Genomic DNA, 20,773 nt, shown 5'->3' with positions numbered 1-20,773 from the left:
CTGAACAGATGAGTTTTAAGTTGTTTTTTTTAAAGGAATGAAGGGAGTCAGCTGATCTAATTAATTAATTTAGGGAGGTCATTCCAAAATCTGGACGCTATACAGCTGAAGGCCTTGTCACCCACGAAGTGCAACAAGATTGCCAGAATCATAGGACCTTAGTGGGCAAACAGGAGCAGAGTGATGGAGAAGATCACTGATGCAGTCCTGTGTGAGGCCATTTAAAGCTTTGTAGGTTAATAATAGAATTTTATATTCAATTCTGTAAGACAAAGGAAGCCAAGGAAGGCAAAGCATAAATTGCACAAACACTAACCAATATAAACCTGTAAACTATTGCATTTGAAGTGCTCACATATAAGTGTATTGGTGTATTATAGTACAAATTGAATTGTGGGATGGTGACTAAAGTGAAAGCTGATTGGATGTGGCCAGGTGTGGCAGCAGCTTCATTGATGGGGTCTGCATGGATGCAGCAGCATGGTGTGTTTTTCTTTGAACTGCATTATGAAAAGTGCCGTTCAGCACAGCAAGGATTGTGAACTGAGGATTTTGTTTGCTTTGATGATGGCCCTGTTTTTGCTAGAGTTTCCTCATAATGTTGGACAAACCAGCTCAAAATTCAAAATTGGCCTATAGAAGATTATGACTGCAGGTGGATTTAAAGTGTAGCTTTTGGGATGGACAGCAATGCGAATTAAGGTTAATGCCAAAGCTATTGACTACTGCTGTAGTTAATTATTCCTGTGCTTGAATGACTAAAATTTCTATTATTTGTTTTCATCAATGTAGAAATTTTAATGCATATAGAAATTCAGTTTACTTAAATACATTTTTATTGAGTTACATTACATACTGTATTGGGTGTAAAAAATGGTATGGAATTTCAATCATTCTCTTGGCATCATTTCGAAGTTTGAAACTTTGTTATCCTGACAACCTTATTTGTAACTGTTTAAAATTTAAGTCTAAACAGTATAATAACTAGAAAAAAGACTGTTGCCAAGCCTTCACACCTTTATTTTTTTCTGGTAACAGGTCAAATGCTCCATTTGTAGATTTTGTTGCAACTTCTGGTGGTTTTATAAGGTAGTACAGTCACAATAGTACATATTTCTGAAACCAGGTAATTTCGTGCTGATGCACATACACAGTAAGCCTTGTGCATTTTGAATGGCTGCATCTGTATATGAGCTGCAGAAGAAGGTTTTTTGAAATGCAAATATCCAGAGAGAAATTAGAAAATAAAATTATGCCTACAGTCCTAGAAATGTGCTTTATGAGAGTATGAGAGAACGTAATGGTCCAGGTTGGCTCCATGGTCCCTGGCAGCTTAAACCCATAACCATCGACAACAAAACAGAGGATGAGCAGGACAAATGAGGACACACACACACACACAATGAGCAAGAGGGGGTGCAAAGTGCTCCAGTATTTTTTTATAGAAAACAGTAAAGTAGTTCAGTGCTCTTCATAATAAATAAATACATAATCCATAAAAACTGTGACTTTTGTGGAAGTTAATAGCAATTGTCACACACTTGCGCATGGAAGCCAGCCACTGGGACCAAAAGAAGGGAATTCCTTGCCCAGCCAGTGGGTGACAGGGTGCATTCAATCCTCTTATTTTGTCCCCTCAGACCAGACATGGCAAATCCTACCTGCATATGAAGACGTCACTTCTGCCTCTGCTCTGACGGCGTCACTTCCTGTCCTGGCCCCGAGGACGACATCACTTCCGCAAACCTCCCTATAAAACCCCACTCCCTTCCTCTATTGAGCAGCTCTATTTTGGACTCTGTTCTGTACATTTTTGTGCTGAATACTTTGCCTCATTTTGCAGCCAAGGTCAAGTACACGGGTGGCTGCCCCAAACCTTTGCTTTGTGTCAAGGCTCTTTATTTCACACAAACAATATTTTCAATAAAAAAAGAGGTTAAAACTCAGGCATGATTTCCTTTATAAAAACAGGAGCCCCAGTGCCATTTTCTACAATTTCTAAAATTTGGTGTCTCCTCTGCTTATCCCTTCGAGACCTTGCCTAAAGAGATGTCCGCCAACAAGTGCAGTCAATCATTTATTCCGGGTTTTAGCTCCCACTGCCAGTCCCCCTGTGTCTGCAAGACATCACTCAGAACTCCACTCACATCTCCCTCAGCCAGTCCTTTGCCATTTAATGGGGCTGCTCCTACTCCCAAATGTAGTTCTAAGGAGCGCATCTTCTTCAGTTCCCTTCTCGAGTGTAGGCCTGGCGATTACTTCCACTGGAGCATACTCGCAACTACCAGCCTCCACATAAGATAAAAGGTGAATCAGGAAAAAGGTAGAGGCACACCTTTGTCAAGCCAAACATCTGAAACCTACATTGCCCTAAAATATTTGTTTGCACAAAACTCATTTACTAGGTACACTGTCAAAATAATAAGACACTAAACTTTTTTATATCACTCCATAAATTTGGGTGGTGAGGAAGTGCTCTGTGCGACCTGTGTTTCCTCAACATAAAAGCAGCCACTAATAATAAACTGGCACAGGCACAAGACGCAAAAGTAATTTAACTATCACAAATTTTTACAGGGAAACTCATTAAGAAAATGAAATTCTGCATAACTCAAAACCCATATTAAGCATAAATAGCTCACAAAAGTGCTACCAGAAAACAAGAAATAATTAAAATTGAAACCATTATCATAAGACATGAAGTCCTGAAATTCTGAGTTCAGTGGAAAGATGAGTGTACAATATATGCTAATGGACAAAACACAGTAAATAATATATTAATTAGACAATAAATAAGGACAACTGTAATATTTTGTTGTAGCTACACTCTGTGTCTTCATGAGTGAACATCTGAGTATTGTCTGTATGGAAGTCATCAACCCATCCATCTTTTCACTGACGCAAGTCACCACAAGCACAGTTGAAGAGCCAAGAAAACTCAATGACAAGAATCTGGCCTTCTCTCTGTTGATACGGAAATTCTTATATAATGATGTGGATTTGGTTCCTTTGCAGCCATTTGTTTCAATAAATTTAAAGAAATTATAAAAATCAAGCTTTAATCTAGCCAAGCTAAGTGTTTTTCTCCCTCGTATGTTTGGTTATTCTTATGTCCCCTGTTTTCTGGTTTGAGGTGTGTAGGAGTATTTTGCACTAGCATTATGCCCAAGATTAAGAAGAAGAAAAAAAAAGACATGATTTCACTAAAAAGGTGTCTCCTGCCAAATTGAAGCACAGATTGGATGAACCTTTCTAATAAATGTATTTTAAATTTCTTGGAAATTTGTTATGTTAAAATGATGCTCTTTAGACAGTGAAGTACACTTTTACCTTCAGCTGCTGTTGAGACACCAGCTTCCACCACAGCAGTCGGCTGATGTGCTTGGCTATAATATATCAAAAGCTCAACATCACGATCAAATTGGAATCCTGGGGACAATGACACCTACAAAAATCAAGAAGAAACAAAATATTATTTCATCTTCTCAGTCTTTTGCCTAATATCATTATATAGTTAAGTACATATTTACGATGTTTTAATTTTTACTCCTGTTCTGTTATTTACAAGACATGGGAGATGGGTCATATAGCCCAGGAATTGATGGTATTAACATGACAACAGCCCTGGACTAAATTATCTCTCAATTGGATAATCCACCTCAATAAAAGGACAAGTGTCTGTGTGTTTATTTGTATCTGTGTGTCTTTCCGGTTGCCATGTCTGTCATATACTATTTGGCATGCGTGTCATAAAAGCAGTGCTAATGTTTGTAATGCACCATCTGCTGGAATGAAAAATGCAATGCATTTTTTTACTACATGAATTACAAATTGTATTCCAATAGCTGGTATAATGCAAACGTTAATGGTGAATATGCCTCACAGATGGTAACTGCTGGATGGACAGAAATCGGCTTCCATTTCAACCTGTCATAGGTGGGTAGCTCAGATTTGTCCTCCTGGTTAACTTGATCCTCTTTTCTGACATTGCCGGTGTTTCGTATCCCCCGGTCTTCTAGTTCTCTCACAATAATTCAGGGAGACATTGTCTCACAAGAATTATAAAAATGTGCATTATTTTTCTTTGCTTTTATGAAATAAAAAAATAAGTTACTATTCAGTAGTATTGTGCATTTGTCTGACATCTTTTTGTAAAGCAGGGGTCCTCGATCACGGTCCTGGATGGTCACAGTGGCTGAAGGTTTTTGCTCCAACCCAATGGCCTAAGAAGGAGCACATATTGCTCAAGTAACACTTCTGCATCACTTTAGTCTTGCTTGTTAAGATTTTGAACCCTTATTGCTTATTTTAGTCTTATTCTTGGTTTTTAATTGCTCCTAATTAGCAATAACATGCAAATGACAAAAGAGACCAGCATTCCTCCATTTAGCTTGTTACCATTTACACCTATGTGTATTTATCATGCGCTCTTGGGTTTAATTAAATACTTGGAAGGAAAGTGAAGAGAAAAAAGTGAAGGACTGAAAATTGCTCCTCCATTTTAGCCTTCAAATACAACAACAACAACATTTATTTATATAGCACATTTTCATACAAATAATGTAGATCAAAGTGCTTTACATGATGAAGAAAAGAAAAGTAAAAGTAAGAATTTAAAATAAGAAATTAATTAACATAGAAAATCATTGTTATGATATCCTTAGAAAGGGGAAGAAAATCAAGGATATGAGAATGGCCTGACATAGCAGAGTTAAAGCACTAACAAGCCATGAAATTAAATTATTGGCAGGAATTGCTTTCTAATTAAGCAACAGGCTTAGAACAAAAACCTGCAGCCACTGCAGCCCTCCAGGACTGTGATTGAGGACCCCTGATCTAAAGTGATACACATGTTTATTTTACATCACAAACTGGAAATTTTATTAGGCAAAATGAACCTGCAAAAAAAAAAAAAAAACAATATCATATCCAAGAATATTCATATCCAACAAATAATTAACTTACAATAATTGCACTGGAAATTTTAGTAAAACTGAGGGCACGTAACAATAGAGAAAAACAGTTGATAATAATAGATATAAGAAATATACGACAAGCAGTTGTAAAACAATGTTTATTATCGGCTGTAATTTTATTTTTAACATGTGACCATCATTTAAAGCTGTCATAGAAACCAACAAAGGCACCTTAGCTTCTGTCTTGTCATCACTCAGATATTCCAGGGGGCTCAGTGAGGAGTTGGATTTCACAGATGCAATCCCATTGAGTGAGGACAAATGGCAGTTGAGAGACAGGGAGTAGGGAACCGAGTCACAGGGAACAAAGGGCACTTCACTTGTTAGAGAAGTAGTACCTGAAAGACAGAGGTTATAAACATCTCTTTAGAACAGCGATGTACCTCAACTTGGATTCAAGCTTAGAAAAGTAAACTCACAGCTTTAAATTCATGATCACACATGAACTTTCACATAGACAGGGAATCCACCACCCTGACACCACAAGACAAAAACCCCTGCACCTGCTGAATAATTGTGTCATGTCATTTTCTAACCAGCTTAGTCCTGAACACTGGGGGTGCTGAAGCCTACCCCAGCTTGCATAGGGTTCAAGGCAGGAACAAACCCTGTACAGGGTGCCAGTCCACGACAGAGCAAACACACACGCACACACACACACTAGAGTCAATTAAGTATCGACAATTTACCTAACCTGTATGTCTTTGGACTGTGGAAGGAAACCGAAGCACCCAGAGGAAATCCAAGCAGACACAGGGAGACCCTGCATGGGAGACAACGCACCATGTAGGGAGGACCTGGGATCACAAACTCAGATCTTCTTACTGTGAGACTCAGAATTATTAGACATGCATATATACTGTATATCTCTATTATTTAAAAAAATCTTGGAAGGAGATGATATTTGATTTTCTTGGAGACACTGAGACAAAAAGACAGCTGCTGTACAGGCTTTTAAATGATCGACACACCGAGCGACAAGCAGAACACACAGCTTGGCAGTAGCAGCAGCAAGACAGCAGCTGATCCGACCGCATTTGCTTAGCATGTGTTTAACCGCCCCCCCCTTCACAACGCGAGCGGCAGAGACATGAAGTGGCTGGCGCACGGCACGCCACAGGTCGGTTGGTTAGTATGGGGGTGGGCGAGTGAAGCAAGCAGGGGGCACAGCCCCCTAGTAGTGAATATAAAAAAGACCTAACACTTCGGTTAGAGTTGTCAAATTAGTCAAAAATTATGATCAACATTGTAATATTAAAAAAATACATATTAGAACACAGGGACTGTATGCTACATGCATGTTTGTAGTATAAATACATTTTTTTATTATATTATTTCTACTTTTTTATTCATAGTGCACCTGTAAAGCTTGACTTCTGTATAATGCAGCGTTTCTCAACCTTTAAGTATTTGCGACCCGAGTTTTCATAACAGTTTTAATCGTACCCCCCTAACGTTTTTTTGAAAGGAGCCCACTAATACCAATTTGTTCTTTTTTAATTAACGATATATCATAGATCTAAATTTTATTATACCTACTTAACTTTTATCGACATTTATCTAACTCTATATTTATTTTTCTAGTATCAGAATGTAGTTTAACTTAATTTGTTTTGGTTTCAATAGATGTATCTTTCATATTTTTGATTCGTTTTCCTTTTTTCACATCTTTGCGCCCCCCTAGGTATAATGGAACCACTGGTATGGAACCACTGGTATAATGTTTGCTTCTCGGGTGACACTTGAAAATATCACCCCTCACAAAAGTGGGATTCTTCCATGCACAAAGTGATGTAATCATGGAGAAATAGGTCACACACCACACTACTCCATTTTAATCTAATGCACACTAGAAACCCAGACAACATAATCGCAGATGAACACTGAAACATGTTAAATGCATTCAATAGTCTTTTTTTTCCTTGTTCCCAGCTATGCTTTCTTTTGCTACTTGAGGCTAGAAGACGTGATGTTTCTATTCACTCTGAGTAGTGATGAGCACTCTTTTGTATGTTATGGCCTTGATGTTTGCAATTATATTATTTTGTGGATTAATGCATTTAAATTAATTGTTTAATGATGATGATGATGATTAATACTATTTTGAAGATTTAAAAAACACATAAAATATGTATCCAATCTGTACTAACAAACAAATAAACTAAATAAATAACATATAATAAATAACAATACATACAAAGAGAAATTAAAGATTAAAGATTAAATAAGAATTTAAATATGACACTTACAGGTGAGCAAATTAACAAACTCATTCTACACACTTAATAAATATGTGCACACTGACACTCTTGTCTGTTTTATGGGAAATGTTAACTTGAAACTTCAAACTATCATATAGTAAAAGTATTTGGCTACCCAGCTTAGTAATCAGATCTGAAATTACTCAGGTGTACTGCATGACTACCTTAATTTCAGCCAAATAAGAAATAACTATCTGGCACTAAACAGTTTGAAATTTTACTTATGATGATGCACAAAAACTGAGTAACAGAGCTAATGCAGCTGCAAATTCAAAAAATATTTGTTCATTGTAGTTGAGCACATTCGTAAACCCAACTCTTGCATTTTTAACTGTTATTTTAATGAAAATTATAACGGCCTAGTGTGAATACAGCCTGATACTGGAGATAAATATTGAAAATCTGAGGAGAAATAAGCTAAACAGTTTAATAAAAAATAGTAGTGAGAAATCAAGCAAAATGACTCCTTTTATTGGCTAACTAACTAACAGAAGAGCAGCTTCAGCGACAGACTGCTGTCACCGTCCTGCTCCACTGACAGAATGAGGAGATCGTTCCTCCTCCACACTATGCAACTCTTCAGTTCCACCTGGGGAGGGGTAAACGTTAACATTATACAAAGTTATTGTCTGTAATCCCTGCATTTTTATCACTCTTTAATTTATTGTTTTTTTATCAGTATGCTGCTGCTGCTGGAGTATGTAAATTTCCCCTTGGGATTAATAAAGTATCTATCAATCTATCTATCTATCTATTGTGATAGATTAGAGGTCTCCCGTGACCCCTTGAACCCTCAGACTACACGTCAGACACCAGGTAAAAGTCCAGTAATGGTTTATTATTAGAAATAATAGTAGTAATTGTGCACAAAGCACCCTCCTCTCCACGATACTCAGTAATAATAACAATAATAATACACAATCCTCCACTCCCAGACGCGTTGCCCTCCTTCCACCCAGCTCAGCTCGACGTCTGGGATTTCCCATAGTCCTTTTATATTTCCTGACCCGGAAGTGTTTCCCATTCTACAGTCCATGTGATTTCTTATCACTTCCGGGTCAGATAAAAAGTCCTTTTCTTCAACCCGGAACTTGCCTACGATGAACTTCCGGGTTATAGGGCACAAACTCCTCTCTGGGCTTCCCTGCAGCGTCATCTGTTGGCCCCTGTGATATCCAGCAGGGCTGTAAAGGAAAACTCCATCGTCCATGATTCCCTGCTGGTATTCGGGGCACTTCCATGCAGCAGGGACAGCTCCATCTGGCGGCCTGGGGGTGTTGGCCAGGGTGACAGGCTGGCCATATCCCACACTATCTATCTATCTAACTAAAAAGATTGCAATATGCAAAGCTTTCAAGGCAACTCAGGCCCCTTCTTCAGGCAAGATGTAATACATAGACTGGAGTTCCCTGTGTTTATATTGACACCAGGACTGATACAGCATTGGAAAACCTTTAAGTGAGACATCTTAGATGTGAAAAAGATGCAAACAATCCTCATATCTGGCCATAAAACTCTCATAAAATGCATGAGTTTCACTTCCCATTCTTTTCTCTCTTGCTGTGTTCTGAAGTTGCCCACAAGCACTGTGACTATAAAGTCCCTCTCACAGTGTCCATGGCTGTTAAAGTGGGACGCTACAGGGACATCTCTGTTGTCATGCTTGATATGGAACCTGTGCAAGTTCAGTCTTAGGCAGAGTGTTTGTCCAATTTCTCCCACAAAGAGTGCAGTGTTGGGACATTTCATACAGAGACTTAGGTAGACCACATTAGGTGATCTGCAGGAAAATGATCCCTTTATGTGATGTTTCCAGTCAGCAGTGTGGTATAACTACACAATCAGTATTATAAATGTGAGCAGAGAAAAGACAAGCAAAATGACACCTTTTATTGGCTAACTAAAAAGATTACAATATGCAAGCTTTCCAGGCAACTCAGGCCCCTTCTTCAGGCAAGATGTAATGAAGGGGCCTGAGTTGCCTCGAAAGCTTGCATATTGTAATCTTTTTAGTTCGCCAATAAAAGGTGTCATTTTGCTTGGCTTTTCTCTACATTCATAATGACTAACACGGAACAACACCCTAGTACTATAAATGTGAGCGCATGTTTTACATATTTTCTGTAGGCAGGGAGTTGTCCCATTTTCTGTTGGTTCACTTAGGGAGCTTCGTACTATTAGTTGCTGCAGGTTTGGTGGTTGTCTGTATGTCAGGAGGGGAGATTCTGGAAGTACATTTTTCAGCATGTCATCATTATTTAGTATTGGTTGAAGTTCTTTTATAATTTTTCAAAGTGCTTCAAGATGTGGGTTATAGGTGACAACAAGAGGAATGTGGTTCTTGTTGTCTTTCTTTTTATATTCCAGAAGGTTGTCTCCAGGTATGGCAGTAGCTTTTCTTATTTGAGTGTCTGTTGTTTTGGTGTATATGCTTGTCTGATGAAATCTTGTCTAAGCTCCTGCAGTTGTTTATCCCAGTCTGTCAGGTCTGAGCAAATACAGTTGTAACATATTGCTTGGCTGAAAATAATGGAGTGCCTTATATGCTTGGGGTGGAAGCTATCACTTCTCAGGTAGGTCCGTCTGTCCATCAAGCTTCCTTGACACCACCGTTCAACTGAAAGATAACACCCTTGTAACTTCTGTTTTTCACAAACTGATGGAAATGATTTGCGAGCACATAATATAGTTCTGAAAGAATATTTGACAAGTCTCTGTAATTTTTCAAAGAACTTTTCAACATGGTGAGCACAGCTTTTAATTTTGTGTGTGGTGATGTAGGACACTCCTCTTTACCTTTGAGTAAATCTGTACAGTATATTAGTTTGAGAGATGTGTCTTCAGGTGTATAATTAAGTTCTTGGTATTGAAATTTTACATCTTGGTTCCTCCATTCACGACATTAGTTGAACAAGTGTTACAAAATGGATTATTTAATGAAACTTTCACTTCCTCTGAAAAAGCTCCAAACCACAGAAATTTTTGTGCTGTAATCCAGAATTCCCTTAAATTATTTAATCACCCAGAACACTATGAATTCGTCATTATATGATATATCAAATTGAATTATTGGTCTTACGCTGCTAAAATTATTTCAAGAAATTACTTTCAGATCCATATACTGTATGATTCTGATATCATCTAGCATCCCTAGTTTATCCAATTGTACATTTTTTTGTAACTTGAACAATGCAGTTGTCTGAAAAATCATTGTAACTGAACAAACACAATACTTGCTCACTGCTGGTCACTACCCTATTTTAATTTAGACAAAACAAAAACAACTGAACTAAATCCCTGTGGACCTTACATGTAGTTTTTTATACTCCTACCACCTTGCACAAGACTGCGTAAATGACTGTTGTCAGCTTGACTAAATACCATTTTCCTATATTGTGTATGAATAAACAAATTGCACTAAATTCTATGGATAGTTAAGTTGAGAATCTCTAAAGCACAATGGGAGAAAGATGCTATTAAAGAATTCATTCAAATTTTAAGATTTCGTTTAATTTAATATTTGGTAGAGTTAAGGGTTGTGAGTGAGACTGAGAGGCTATTGTTGGGTATAGTCACACACACAGACACATATTTAATACACAAAATATAACCAATTTTTCAGCTGATAAAAAATATGAAACTTCAAAAGATTTGATCAGAATTGATTCCTAATAGTCCATATTCCTTTTACTAAACTTACTAGTAAAAGATTAAAACAAAATCCCTGGGGGCAGGATTGAACCTACAATGATGGATCCATAAGGCAGCAAAATTAACCACTAGCTGGTATTCTTTCCTAAAGGTGTATAATAAATAGTGTCAAAACAAAATTCTGAAGAGCTGTTTGAATGTATTTTTCTGTAGTGTATAAACAGTGACAGACAAATGACAAGTGGATAGTAGTACTGAGCTGATAAATATTTTTCTCACCTTGTGGGGTGTATCGTGGACAGAGCACAGTAGGCAGGAAGAATCGAAGAGCGTCATCAGCCTGGACAGGCAGCTCTGTCACATAGGACAGCGAAACTGAAGCTGTCTGACCTGCAGGTAGGCTGCCAACACTGAGACGGAACACATCTGGGCTCTCGTCACTCTCTTCCAGGAGGAAGGCTTCCTGTCCACTGCTTATGGCATCATCATAGTCATATATTGCCTATAATCATAACAAATTACAACACACTTTAAATATATTAAATGGTTTGCATGAACCAAGAATTGCCTGTAAAACTGTTTTAAATCTAAGACAGCAGAAATGTAAACACATGTCACAGTGTATAACAGATTTGGAATAATTATGTAATTCTATCAGTAAGTGTGATTATATTAAGATTAGATAAACTTTATTAATCCCAAGGGGAAATTGAAATGCATGCAGCAACAGAAATATAAAAAATAAAGATACAGAATCACAGAACTACTTCTTCTTTCTGCTGCTCCCATTTGGGGTTGCCACAGCGGATTACCTTTTTCCATATCTTTCTGTCCTCTGTATCTTGTTCTGTTACACCCATCACTCGCATGACCTCTCTTACCACATCCATAAAACTTTGCTTAGGGCCTTCCTCTTTTCCTCTAGCCTGGCAGCTCTATCCTTAGCACCCTTTTCCCTGTATCTCTCTCCTCTGTACATGTCCAAACCAAAGCAATCTCGCCCCTCTATCTTTGTTTTCCAACTGTCCAACCTGAGCTGACCCTCTAATGTAATCAATTTCAAATCCTGTCCAACGTCATCACACCCAGTGCAAATTTTAAATAATACAATTAATTGATAGATAAATAAATTAACAAATAATAAATATGTATTGTGCAGAAATGGTAAAATGAGTACAAGTGTACTTAAAGAGTATCAGTACTTAATCTATGACATTGGGAGGAAGTACTGAATTGCCTGATAGAAGCAGTCAGAAAAGGTCCCCAGAGGCACTCAGCACACTCTGGAGGAATGAGCCTGTGGCTAAAAGTGCTCTAAGAGAGCACCTCCAGGAGGGAATGGAGAGGATTTTTTAAGATGCCATCCAATTTTGCACCCTTTTCTTTTGCACAACAGCTTCCAGGGTATCTGGGGCTATCACTGTGATGGAGCGGACGTTGCCTGAACTCAAGGTGCTTTCCCTGGTGACCACAGCACTGAACAACACACTGGCTACAACACATTCATAAAAACTTTTCCTGAAGCTTCCTGAACACATCAAAGGCCCAAGTCTCCTCAGGAAGTACACTCTGCTCTGGACATTCTTTTGCAGCGCTACTGTGTTGTCAAACCAGTCCACTTTGCTATTTATATGAAACCACAGGTACTTGTAGCTCCACTTCCAAATCCTCCCCTAAAAGGTGACTGATCTCAGAGGATTTTGGTATGCCAGAAGTCCATTACACTGATGTTGTGCTGCAGATGGTTCTCTCTGCACGAGGGATGCTCCGATCGATTAGCTGCCGATTTAAATCGGCAGATTTTCACTAAAAGAGACTATCGGTGATCAGTAAATTGGCTGATAATAAAAATTTGTCTTCTTGGCCCCTGCATTTCTAGAGAGAGAGAGAGAGAGAGAGAGAGAGGTTAGGAGCATGCACTGATACAGCGCATTGCCACACCCACCACATGACAGATCAATTTAGGATCCCCAGATTAGGACACAAGTACAGTCATGCAATGGGTGACACCTCAGCACCACACTAGTTCAGATGGGCTTTATGGTAATTTAGTACACAAGGTATTACGGTAACTGGGCCAGCATGTGTTTTTTTTTTTTTTTTTTTACAGCTAAACAAATCAAGTCAAGGCTTATTTCACAAGAGATAAGGGATGATTGGAATATTAGCCTTAATATTAAAGACAGTGGAGTAATAAACTGAGAAAAAGGAATTGGAGAAGTGGTCCTGTACAGTTGAACAACAGTAAGACCATCTACTTTAATGAATTCTGACCTTTTTATTTTGTCCTTTAAAACAAATACAATTTGAGTTTGGACCACAAGCTTGTTTTAAGTGCTTCAGCATTTCAATTAGAAAAAGAAATGCTAAAGATGAATTTGAAGTTGCTGCTTAGTTAACAATATTCTAGTTAGCTTAACAGAAAAACGTCTTTTACTTGTAAACCTGTTAAGCGTGTCAGTCTTGTGTCTTTCTTGATAAACAACTTATGAACATTTGATGCAATTGTGGCTATTTTAACTCTTTGAGGGCTAAATTAATTTTTCCAAAAAACAATGGTTTCACTCAGAAATCAACATAACACGTCTGTTGCTGCATGCTGTGGCTGCCAGTTTGCCAAGAATGTGTGGCAGGCTTGCTGTCAGGCTGTCTTTGCATGGCTGGGACAGCAGCAGTGGTCACAGTCACAATCTGGTTTCTAACTGTTATCATTGTTAAGTGGCAGTCCTCCCTGGTGAACACTGTCAGTATCATGGCTAACTGGGGACCAATCAGCTGAAGCTGGAACCTCACATTCGTTTTCGATCACTTGTATCAAAAACTGAGTCTGACAAGTCATAGTCCAGTTCAGAAATAATAGGCAAAATGTCGTCCACGGAGTATTTTGCTTTATGCATTCGCTTTGATCTCCCGCCAGATGTCAGTGCCATTTTTGCTGTTGTGTGTGCCTTGCTACTCACATGAGCATGGGGAATCTCGGTCTAACCAATGAATCTAACTTTCCTTCTAGCAACGAGAGTCCAACTAAAATGTAATGGTTGGTTTTGTCACAGTGTACAGTTGATTGCCATTGTCAACTCCTCCTTTTGACAAAAGTCGACATTGGCCCTGAAAGAGTTAAAGATATGTACTGTGTTTATTATACTGTATAACACACAGCAACAAATAAGTTTTGGTAAGACACAAGTACTGCATTATTAAAATGTTAATCCATATTTTTAATTATAACTGAAGAACTATGAATGTCTAACTCATACACTGAAAACAAAAACAAACACCTGTATAAATATAACAAATGCATACTTTAACAGTAAAAAATCTGTAGTGCAATTAATGATTAAAAACTTTTAAAAATCTATACGTGCAGGTACATTTAAGCAGTGTTTAATTGCCAATAGCGATTACTTTATTGTGTGAGTGTACATATTTTTTTGTTGTTAGAGAAATTGTGGAAAATAGTTTTTTAATAAGCCTTGTTTAAGATATATACAATATGAGAGCTTGTATATGCCATATATATGATGGAAATTTGTTCATATTTTATTAATATGTATTTTAAAGAAATGTTATTTATTTTAGTATTTTTATGGTCACTGAACAATAAGCCTACAGAATTTCATTTTGTTAATAAAAAATGAACAGTTAATTATAGTTTAATTATAAAGATACACTTTAATATAGGACATACTGTTTCTAAGAATCTGGTTAGGCAGGAGCTTGGAGCAAAAAGTTTTTTTAAAGGGATAAAAATGGAGGGGGGGGGGGGAAATCGGCCAATCAAGTAACATGAAACCAGTAATTGGTATCAGCCTTAAAAATATCTGATCGGAGCATCCCTACCCTGTACCACAAGACAAAGTCTTTCACAAGCCCCTGTACCCCGACTGGACTCCATTATTAATGCAGCATATGATGGAGAAGTCATTTGTGAATTTCTGCAGATGGCAAGCACTGGTATTATAGTGTACATCCGTTGGGTTGAAGTTCTGCATTGTATGAATACAAAATGTACAAATAAATATAACGTGCAATGTGACAATAAATCAATAATAATAAAATGATATGCAGGAATAAATAATTTACAAAATGCATATATTTTGTTGCTAATTTCTTTAAGAATTTATCGATTTCAATGAAAACACATGCAACATTAAATAAGCCTTGGAATATTAAACTGTTATTTCTACCTTTCAAAGTTGAGAGGATGGGCTTTAACAACTACTGTTTTTTGATTGGTGGATGATCTTCAGTACATTGATCAGGTCTAATTCTTGGCGAGTTGGCTGAAATCACAATACTGTTCTTCACTTAGGTCTAATGCCAATTCAATACACAGTTACTTTTATTTTGTTGAAATGTACACACTGTCACATCCATGTGCTTTGAGGTTAAAAATAAACCTCAAGAAATATCACAGCCACATATACGAGGGACGTTCAAAAAGTTTCCACACTTTTTTTAACTCTATTTATTGAGAATTTCAAAAAAAAATTTCATCACTTTTCTACATAGTCACCTTCGCTTGCAATGCAATTTTCCTAGCGTCATACCAACTCTTTAATGCCCAATTACTATTACTCCCGCATTCACGGTTTCCAATGAAAATATAAAAGTGCGGAAATTTTTCAAAATGTCCCTTGTATATAATGTTTAAAACAATTATTTCAACAATCAGTTATGAGGATAAAAAGACATGATATAAAAAGACCGATTATAGAGATATCTAGGTAGTGCAATATTCTGTGTCTCCAGTCCACAGGCACAACCTTCAGTTCCAGGACATCAAGTCATGACCAAGATGGTCCAGGGTGAGTGAGGAGACAAGTAAAGAAGAACAGTAGAGATTTATTATTCAATATAGATTTAACATGTTCAAAAAGTGCAAGCAAACAGTGCATTTCAATAAATAAATCTTCTTTAAAATCTGTGCCATAAAAACAAATCAGTGTTCTTGAGTGCAAATAAATAAATACAATACATATGTTAACTGCGGTGGGCTGGCACCCTGCCCGGGGTTTGTATCCTGCCTTGCTGTGTTGGCTGGGATTGACTCCAGCAGACCCTTGTGACCCTATAGTTAGGATATAGCGGGTTGGATAATGGATGTATGGCATATGTTAAAGATCACCAAAGTCGAGAGGTAAACCTTTTTCATTATCTCTCTCTCTCTCTCTCTCTCTATCATCATCATCCTCGCCAGGACACCGGGATTCTCAAGAATGCAGCCCGCCTCATCCCGGTTCACCATGCAGACCTGAACTGCCACTTCAGCCAGTAACCCACAGCTCCCAGAGTTGCTACCTCAGTCAGTAACCCAGAGCACCTCAGGCTCTCTGCCCATCACTCAGATGCTGCCACACCTTGATCCTCCCGCATTCTGCACGCTTCTGTGGTCTCTCTCCATCACATTTGCTCCACTGTTCAGCAGACGTGATCACAGCTATGACCTAGAACCTCCACAAAAGCTCTCAGTCTTGTTCTGTTGAACTTGTCAGCATGGCCGATGCTGCCCATATCACTTTCTCTCTCGGATACCTCTCTGACAAGTGGTCACTTCTTTTTTACCTGTCAATTCTTTTTCTTTCACTAGCCATTCCCCTCTGCACTAACTTGCCCCCTTTCATTCATTCTGTCACCCAGCTGGTGCCTGGTATTTATTGTGCCGCCACTACTTAGATGGAAATTCTAATATTAAGGAAGCACATACATTCACATGTGCTTCTTGCACCACTGCAAGTTACGCTGTCAGATTGTGTTAAAAGCCATTAGAACCACTAATAAATTAATTTATTTAATACACCCCTGGACTTATCTCCCCACAGGTGGTACCAGTAAAATTAGCTAATGTTGGGTATAGTGGGCATGAATGTTTGGATGTCAAGTGCCACATTTCAAGCATACACATCCGTATGCAGACTTCTGAGAGAATCCCGAATTCACAGCATCTTGAATTAAACTAGCCACTTTGTGCAGCATCTCTGGGCAGCTTTTTCTTGCATGGATGCCAACTTTCTTTTTGCCATGGATTCCAGCAGTCACTTACAGATGCACACTGGCTATTGTGCTTTGCTTACCTTGGAAATCCAAAAGTTCATTGCTCAGTTGCTCTAAACTGCAGCCACTAGGGACAGGTCTCTAACAATTACTGAACCAATCATTAAATTCTCGTATTTTGATGGGTGAAATTGACAGTATAAATTTCAAGGCTTATTTTAAGTCACATGTGGTGTCACTGAAATAAAAATAAAATAATGAAACAACACACAAAGAAATAACAACAAAATGCATACATTTTTGACACATTTATGCTCCTATATAATCATTTTAATATTATTTATTTTTGCATTACACATTATATTTATTTGGTTGAATATCACATTATTTATTTCTTTATTTATTTAAAATAATCCAAAATACTCCTCAATAAAATGATAGATTTGAAAATAGACAATACTGCTTAAAAATTAAGAGATATGATGGATTAAGAGGTATTTAGAAGTACCCTTTCAATTTTATGAATGAAAACAGGCCTGTCCACATCAAGAGTTCAAAACTTAATTAAAAATGTAAAATCTAGTATACTACATGTTAAGACCACTCAGTCAGAATTAAAGCACGTTCCAGTTTGGCTCTTGACCATGGTGCATCAGGTAAGAACAGTTTCTAAAGAAAAACGTAGATATTTTTTCTTAGTGCATGTAACAATTCCAATGATCAACTCAGTGAAACCCGTTTTGAGGTTAACTTACTTCTTGTTTCTCTTTAATTGTGGCTTCAATGAGATTACCGCCAATCTCAGCATGAAAGTCATAGACTGAAGATCCATCTTCCATAGGGAAGACAAACACAGCCTCCACGGGATTGGACTCGGTGTTTTCATAGGTGAAAGTAGATGAAACATCTGCGATAAATCCATTAACAGAGACTTCCACTGATATGCTCTTCAGAGGCACTGAAAAATGAAGATCGAAAGAACACAGATCAATGCTGAAATCATCAATAAACTTAAAAAGAATTTTAAAGTCAGCAATAACAATTAGCAATTCATGAAAAAACAAAAAAAAAAATGTTATTATAAAACTAGTAAGAACCTGGCAAGACTTTCTCACCATACCAATCTATTCAGTATAACGCCTCCAGTCAAGTCTGACCCAACAACGTCAACACCATGGCTAGAGGAGGACGATGATGAAGTTGGCTGCTTATTCGCATTTTTCATTTCACACTGAATGCTACTGTATTTTTCCAAAGCAGCTTATAGATGGCAGTGTACATTTATTATTGAACATATCTGAAGGTAGTACACTGACTCCTTCTTCTTCTTTTTTCGGCTGCTCCCGTTAGGGGTCACCACAGCGGATCATCTTCTTCCATATCTCTCTGTCCTCTGCATCTTGCTCTGTCACCCCCATTACCTGCATGTCCTCTCTCGCCACAACCATAAACATTTTCTTAGGCCTTCCTCTTTTCCTCTTGCCTGGCAACTCTATCCTTAGCATCCTTCTCCCAATATACCCAGCATCTCTCCTCTGCACATGTCCAAACCAACGCAATCTCACTTCTCTGACTTTGTCTCCCAACCGACCAACTTGAGCTGAACCTCTAATGTTCTCATTTCTAATCCTGTCCATCCTCGTCACACCCAGTGTAAATCTTAGCATCTTTAACTCTGCCACCTCCAGCTCTGTCTCCTGCTTTCTGGTCAGTGCCACCGTCTCCAACCCATATAACACAGCTGGTCTCACTACTATCTATAGCCCTTCCTGACGTAACCCTCCCCATTTATCTGGGCTTGGGACCAGCACGAAGAAACACGCTGGTTTGTGCATTCCCTGTGGCTGGGTTCTTCTTCTTACTTGCTATAGCCTTAAATTTTGTATTTTCTATTTGTCCAAAAAGTATAGCACTGGATATGAAGAAAGATGTGTCCTTGTATACATAAAAAAGGTAGAAAACTATTAAAGGGGAATAATTTAACTTGAGCCCTCTGAGCAACACATGCGTGAAGAGATGGTCAACTAATTATTGATTACATTTATATAAAGCTTTTCTCATGACTCAAAGCATTTTTCATAGAGACAGGGAAACCACTTCAACCAACACCAATGTGTAGCACCCACTTGGTTGATGCAACGGCAGCCATTTTTGCGCCACTACACACACCACACATTAGCTATTAGGAGTGAATTTCTTTGGCGTAAAACATTGGCAAACATCATCTGTCACAAAAACAGAAAGCATTATGTTCCTGGAATCTTCAAAACATGCTTGTTTCCAGCACTGAACATTCTCGGAGTGGTAGTCTGTTCTTTATTAATCTGTGGCACTGCACTGGATGAAAATAAAGAAAGCTGGCCACATACTGGAAGATGACACTTCTGGCATCCACTTCCATGCTTATCTTTCAAGGCATCTTAAATCATTACTGTGGCCCATTCAATATTTACCATTATTATTTTTCTACCACCTGTAAATTGTTTTGTATGCAAATGTAATTAAGTGCCCAATCAGTGACACAATCAGGTGGCACCCCGTTTAAGGTATTTATAAACGTACCACAACAATTAAAAGCACTCGCTTAAACTCATCCTGCAGAGGAATTTCACTTTCCATTTTTGTAACGTGTGGTAGGAACCAAACCAGCAAACTTAAAAATAGGTTAAATTTTATCATTTAGTTATGGCATATTATTTGCAATTGTGAAAAAGTTGAGACTACAAAAAAAAAAAAAAATATATATATATATATATATATACACACACACACACACACACACACACATATATTCTTACCTGGCTCCTTTTTTGAAGTTAGAAGACCACAGTTCATTGTACCTACTGTAAAGATAAACAAAAATATCATTATTTTTTAAAGTGGATGACTTCTGAACACTGATATTAGTACTTAAAAATACCATGCTCTCTGAACAATAAGACAAACATGGAATTTAGAATATTACACGTATACACATGGCGCAGGTATATTACTTCATGCAGCCCACTGTGATATCTGAATGAAAGTGGATACCCCAACCAGTCACAAGACCTGCTGCATTAAATCCTCTAAGATGAAGAAAAAAAAAAAGTAATAAAGAACTACTTAAGAACATTTTATGTTAGGCAAAATGCCTAGTGGGGTCTTTTTCCCTGAACCTTGTAGGCTTTGTTTTTTTTTTTTTCTTTTCTCCAGTTTAACTGGAGTTTTTTCACATTTTTCCTGTCCACCCTGGCCTTATTTACTGGACTGTCATTTAGAATTAAATTTAAGGATTCTAATTCTCTTATTTATAGATCTTTCTTATGTAGGGTGCCTCATTTATTTAAATCGTTGTTTTTTTACAAAAGATATTTCTCGTATAACCCTAAATAACACAAGGAATGCCTCAATGTGCTTTAACAAACCCTGTTTTTGACAGATCCCAAGCCTTGACTCCATAAAAGACAAGAAAAAACTCCCAATGAAAAATCCTTGTAGGGGGAAAGGCAATGCAGAGAGAGACCCCCTTCCAGGTAGGATGGGTGTCAAAAAATAGGTTAAATACAACACAAAAAACAGAATACAAGTAATCCTCTTTACAGAGCTAGATGGTCAATCTATCCTGACCACCTTAGAAATACAACACAATAGCACAAACTTCAAGGCAAAAAACAAAAATAGATTATACCACTCACTAAATACAGAACAATCACATATGAGGGTACAGATTTGTTAAAATGCATCAAAAATAAAGTAGAAACAAATGAACATAAAAGAAAAACAATAATCAATCTGTCTATCAGCTAACTGTAGAACCACAGCCAGATTGTAAAAAAAAAAGGAGTCAGACAAGCCAGACATAGTCAGAGCCCTGGAGCACATTGTTTAAGGTGGCTGCAGCAATTCTAA

At 37.7% G+C, this 20,773-nt stretch overlaps 1 protein-coding gene across 22 annotated transcripts in view; it reads right to left on the bottom strand.

The window, feature by feature from the left end:
* The window catches only part of LOC114645722 (von Willebrand factor A domain-containing protein 5A-like), a 168,839-nt gene that overhangs the window by 134,056 nt on the left and 14,010 nt on the right, over positions 1–20,773 (bottom strand). For all 22 annotated transcript variants that reach the window (XM_051923102.1, XM_051923103.1, XM_051923104.1 and 19 more), the window contains exons 2-6: positions 19,681–19,725; positions 17,638–17,840; positions 11,168–11,390; positions 5,148–5,314; positions 3,331–3,445 (exon numbers count right to left, since the gene is read on the bottom strand). In XM_051923102.1, the coding sequence (XP_051779062.1) occupies positions 3,331–3,445; positions 5,148–5,314; positions 11,168–11,390; positions 17,638–17,840; positions 19,681–19,717 (745 nt within the window). In that variant the 5' untranslated portion in view covers positions 19,718–19,725. The remainder of the gene's footprint in view (positions 1–3,330; positions 3,446–5,147; positions 5,315–11,167; positions 11,391–17,637; positions 17,841–19,680; positions 19,726–20,773) is intronic.

The sequence above is a fragment of the Erpetoichthys calabaricus genome, chromosome 2 (genome assembly GCF_900747795.2).
Source record: "Erpetoichthys calabaricus chromosome 2, fErpCal1.3, whole genome shotgun sequence".
NCBI classification, from domain to species: domain Eukaryota; kingdom Metazoa; phylum Chordata; class Cladistia; order Polypteriformes; family Polypteridae; genus Erpetoichthys; species Erpetoichthys calabaricus.
Note: the sequence above shows the minus strand (reverse complement) of the source record. Positions and strands in the feature narration are given on the sequence as shown.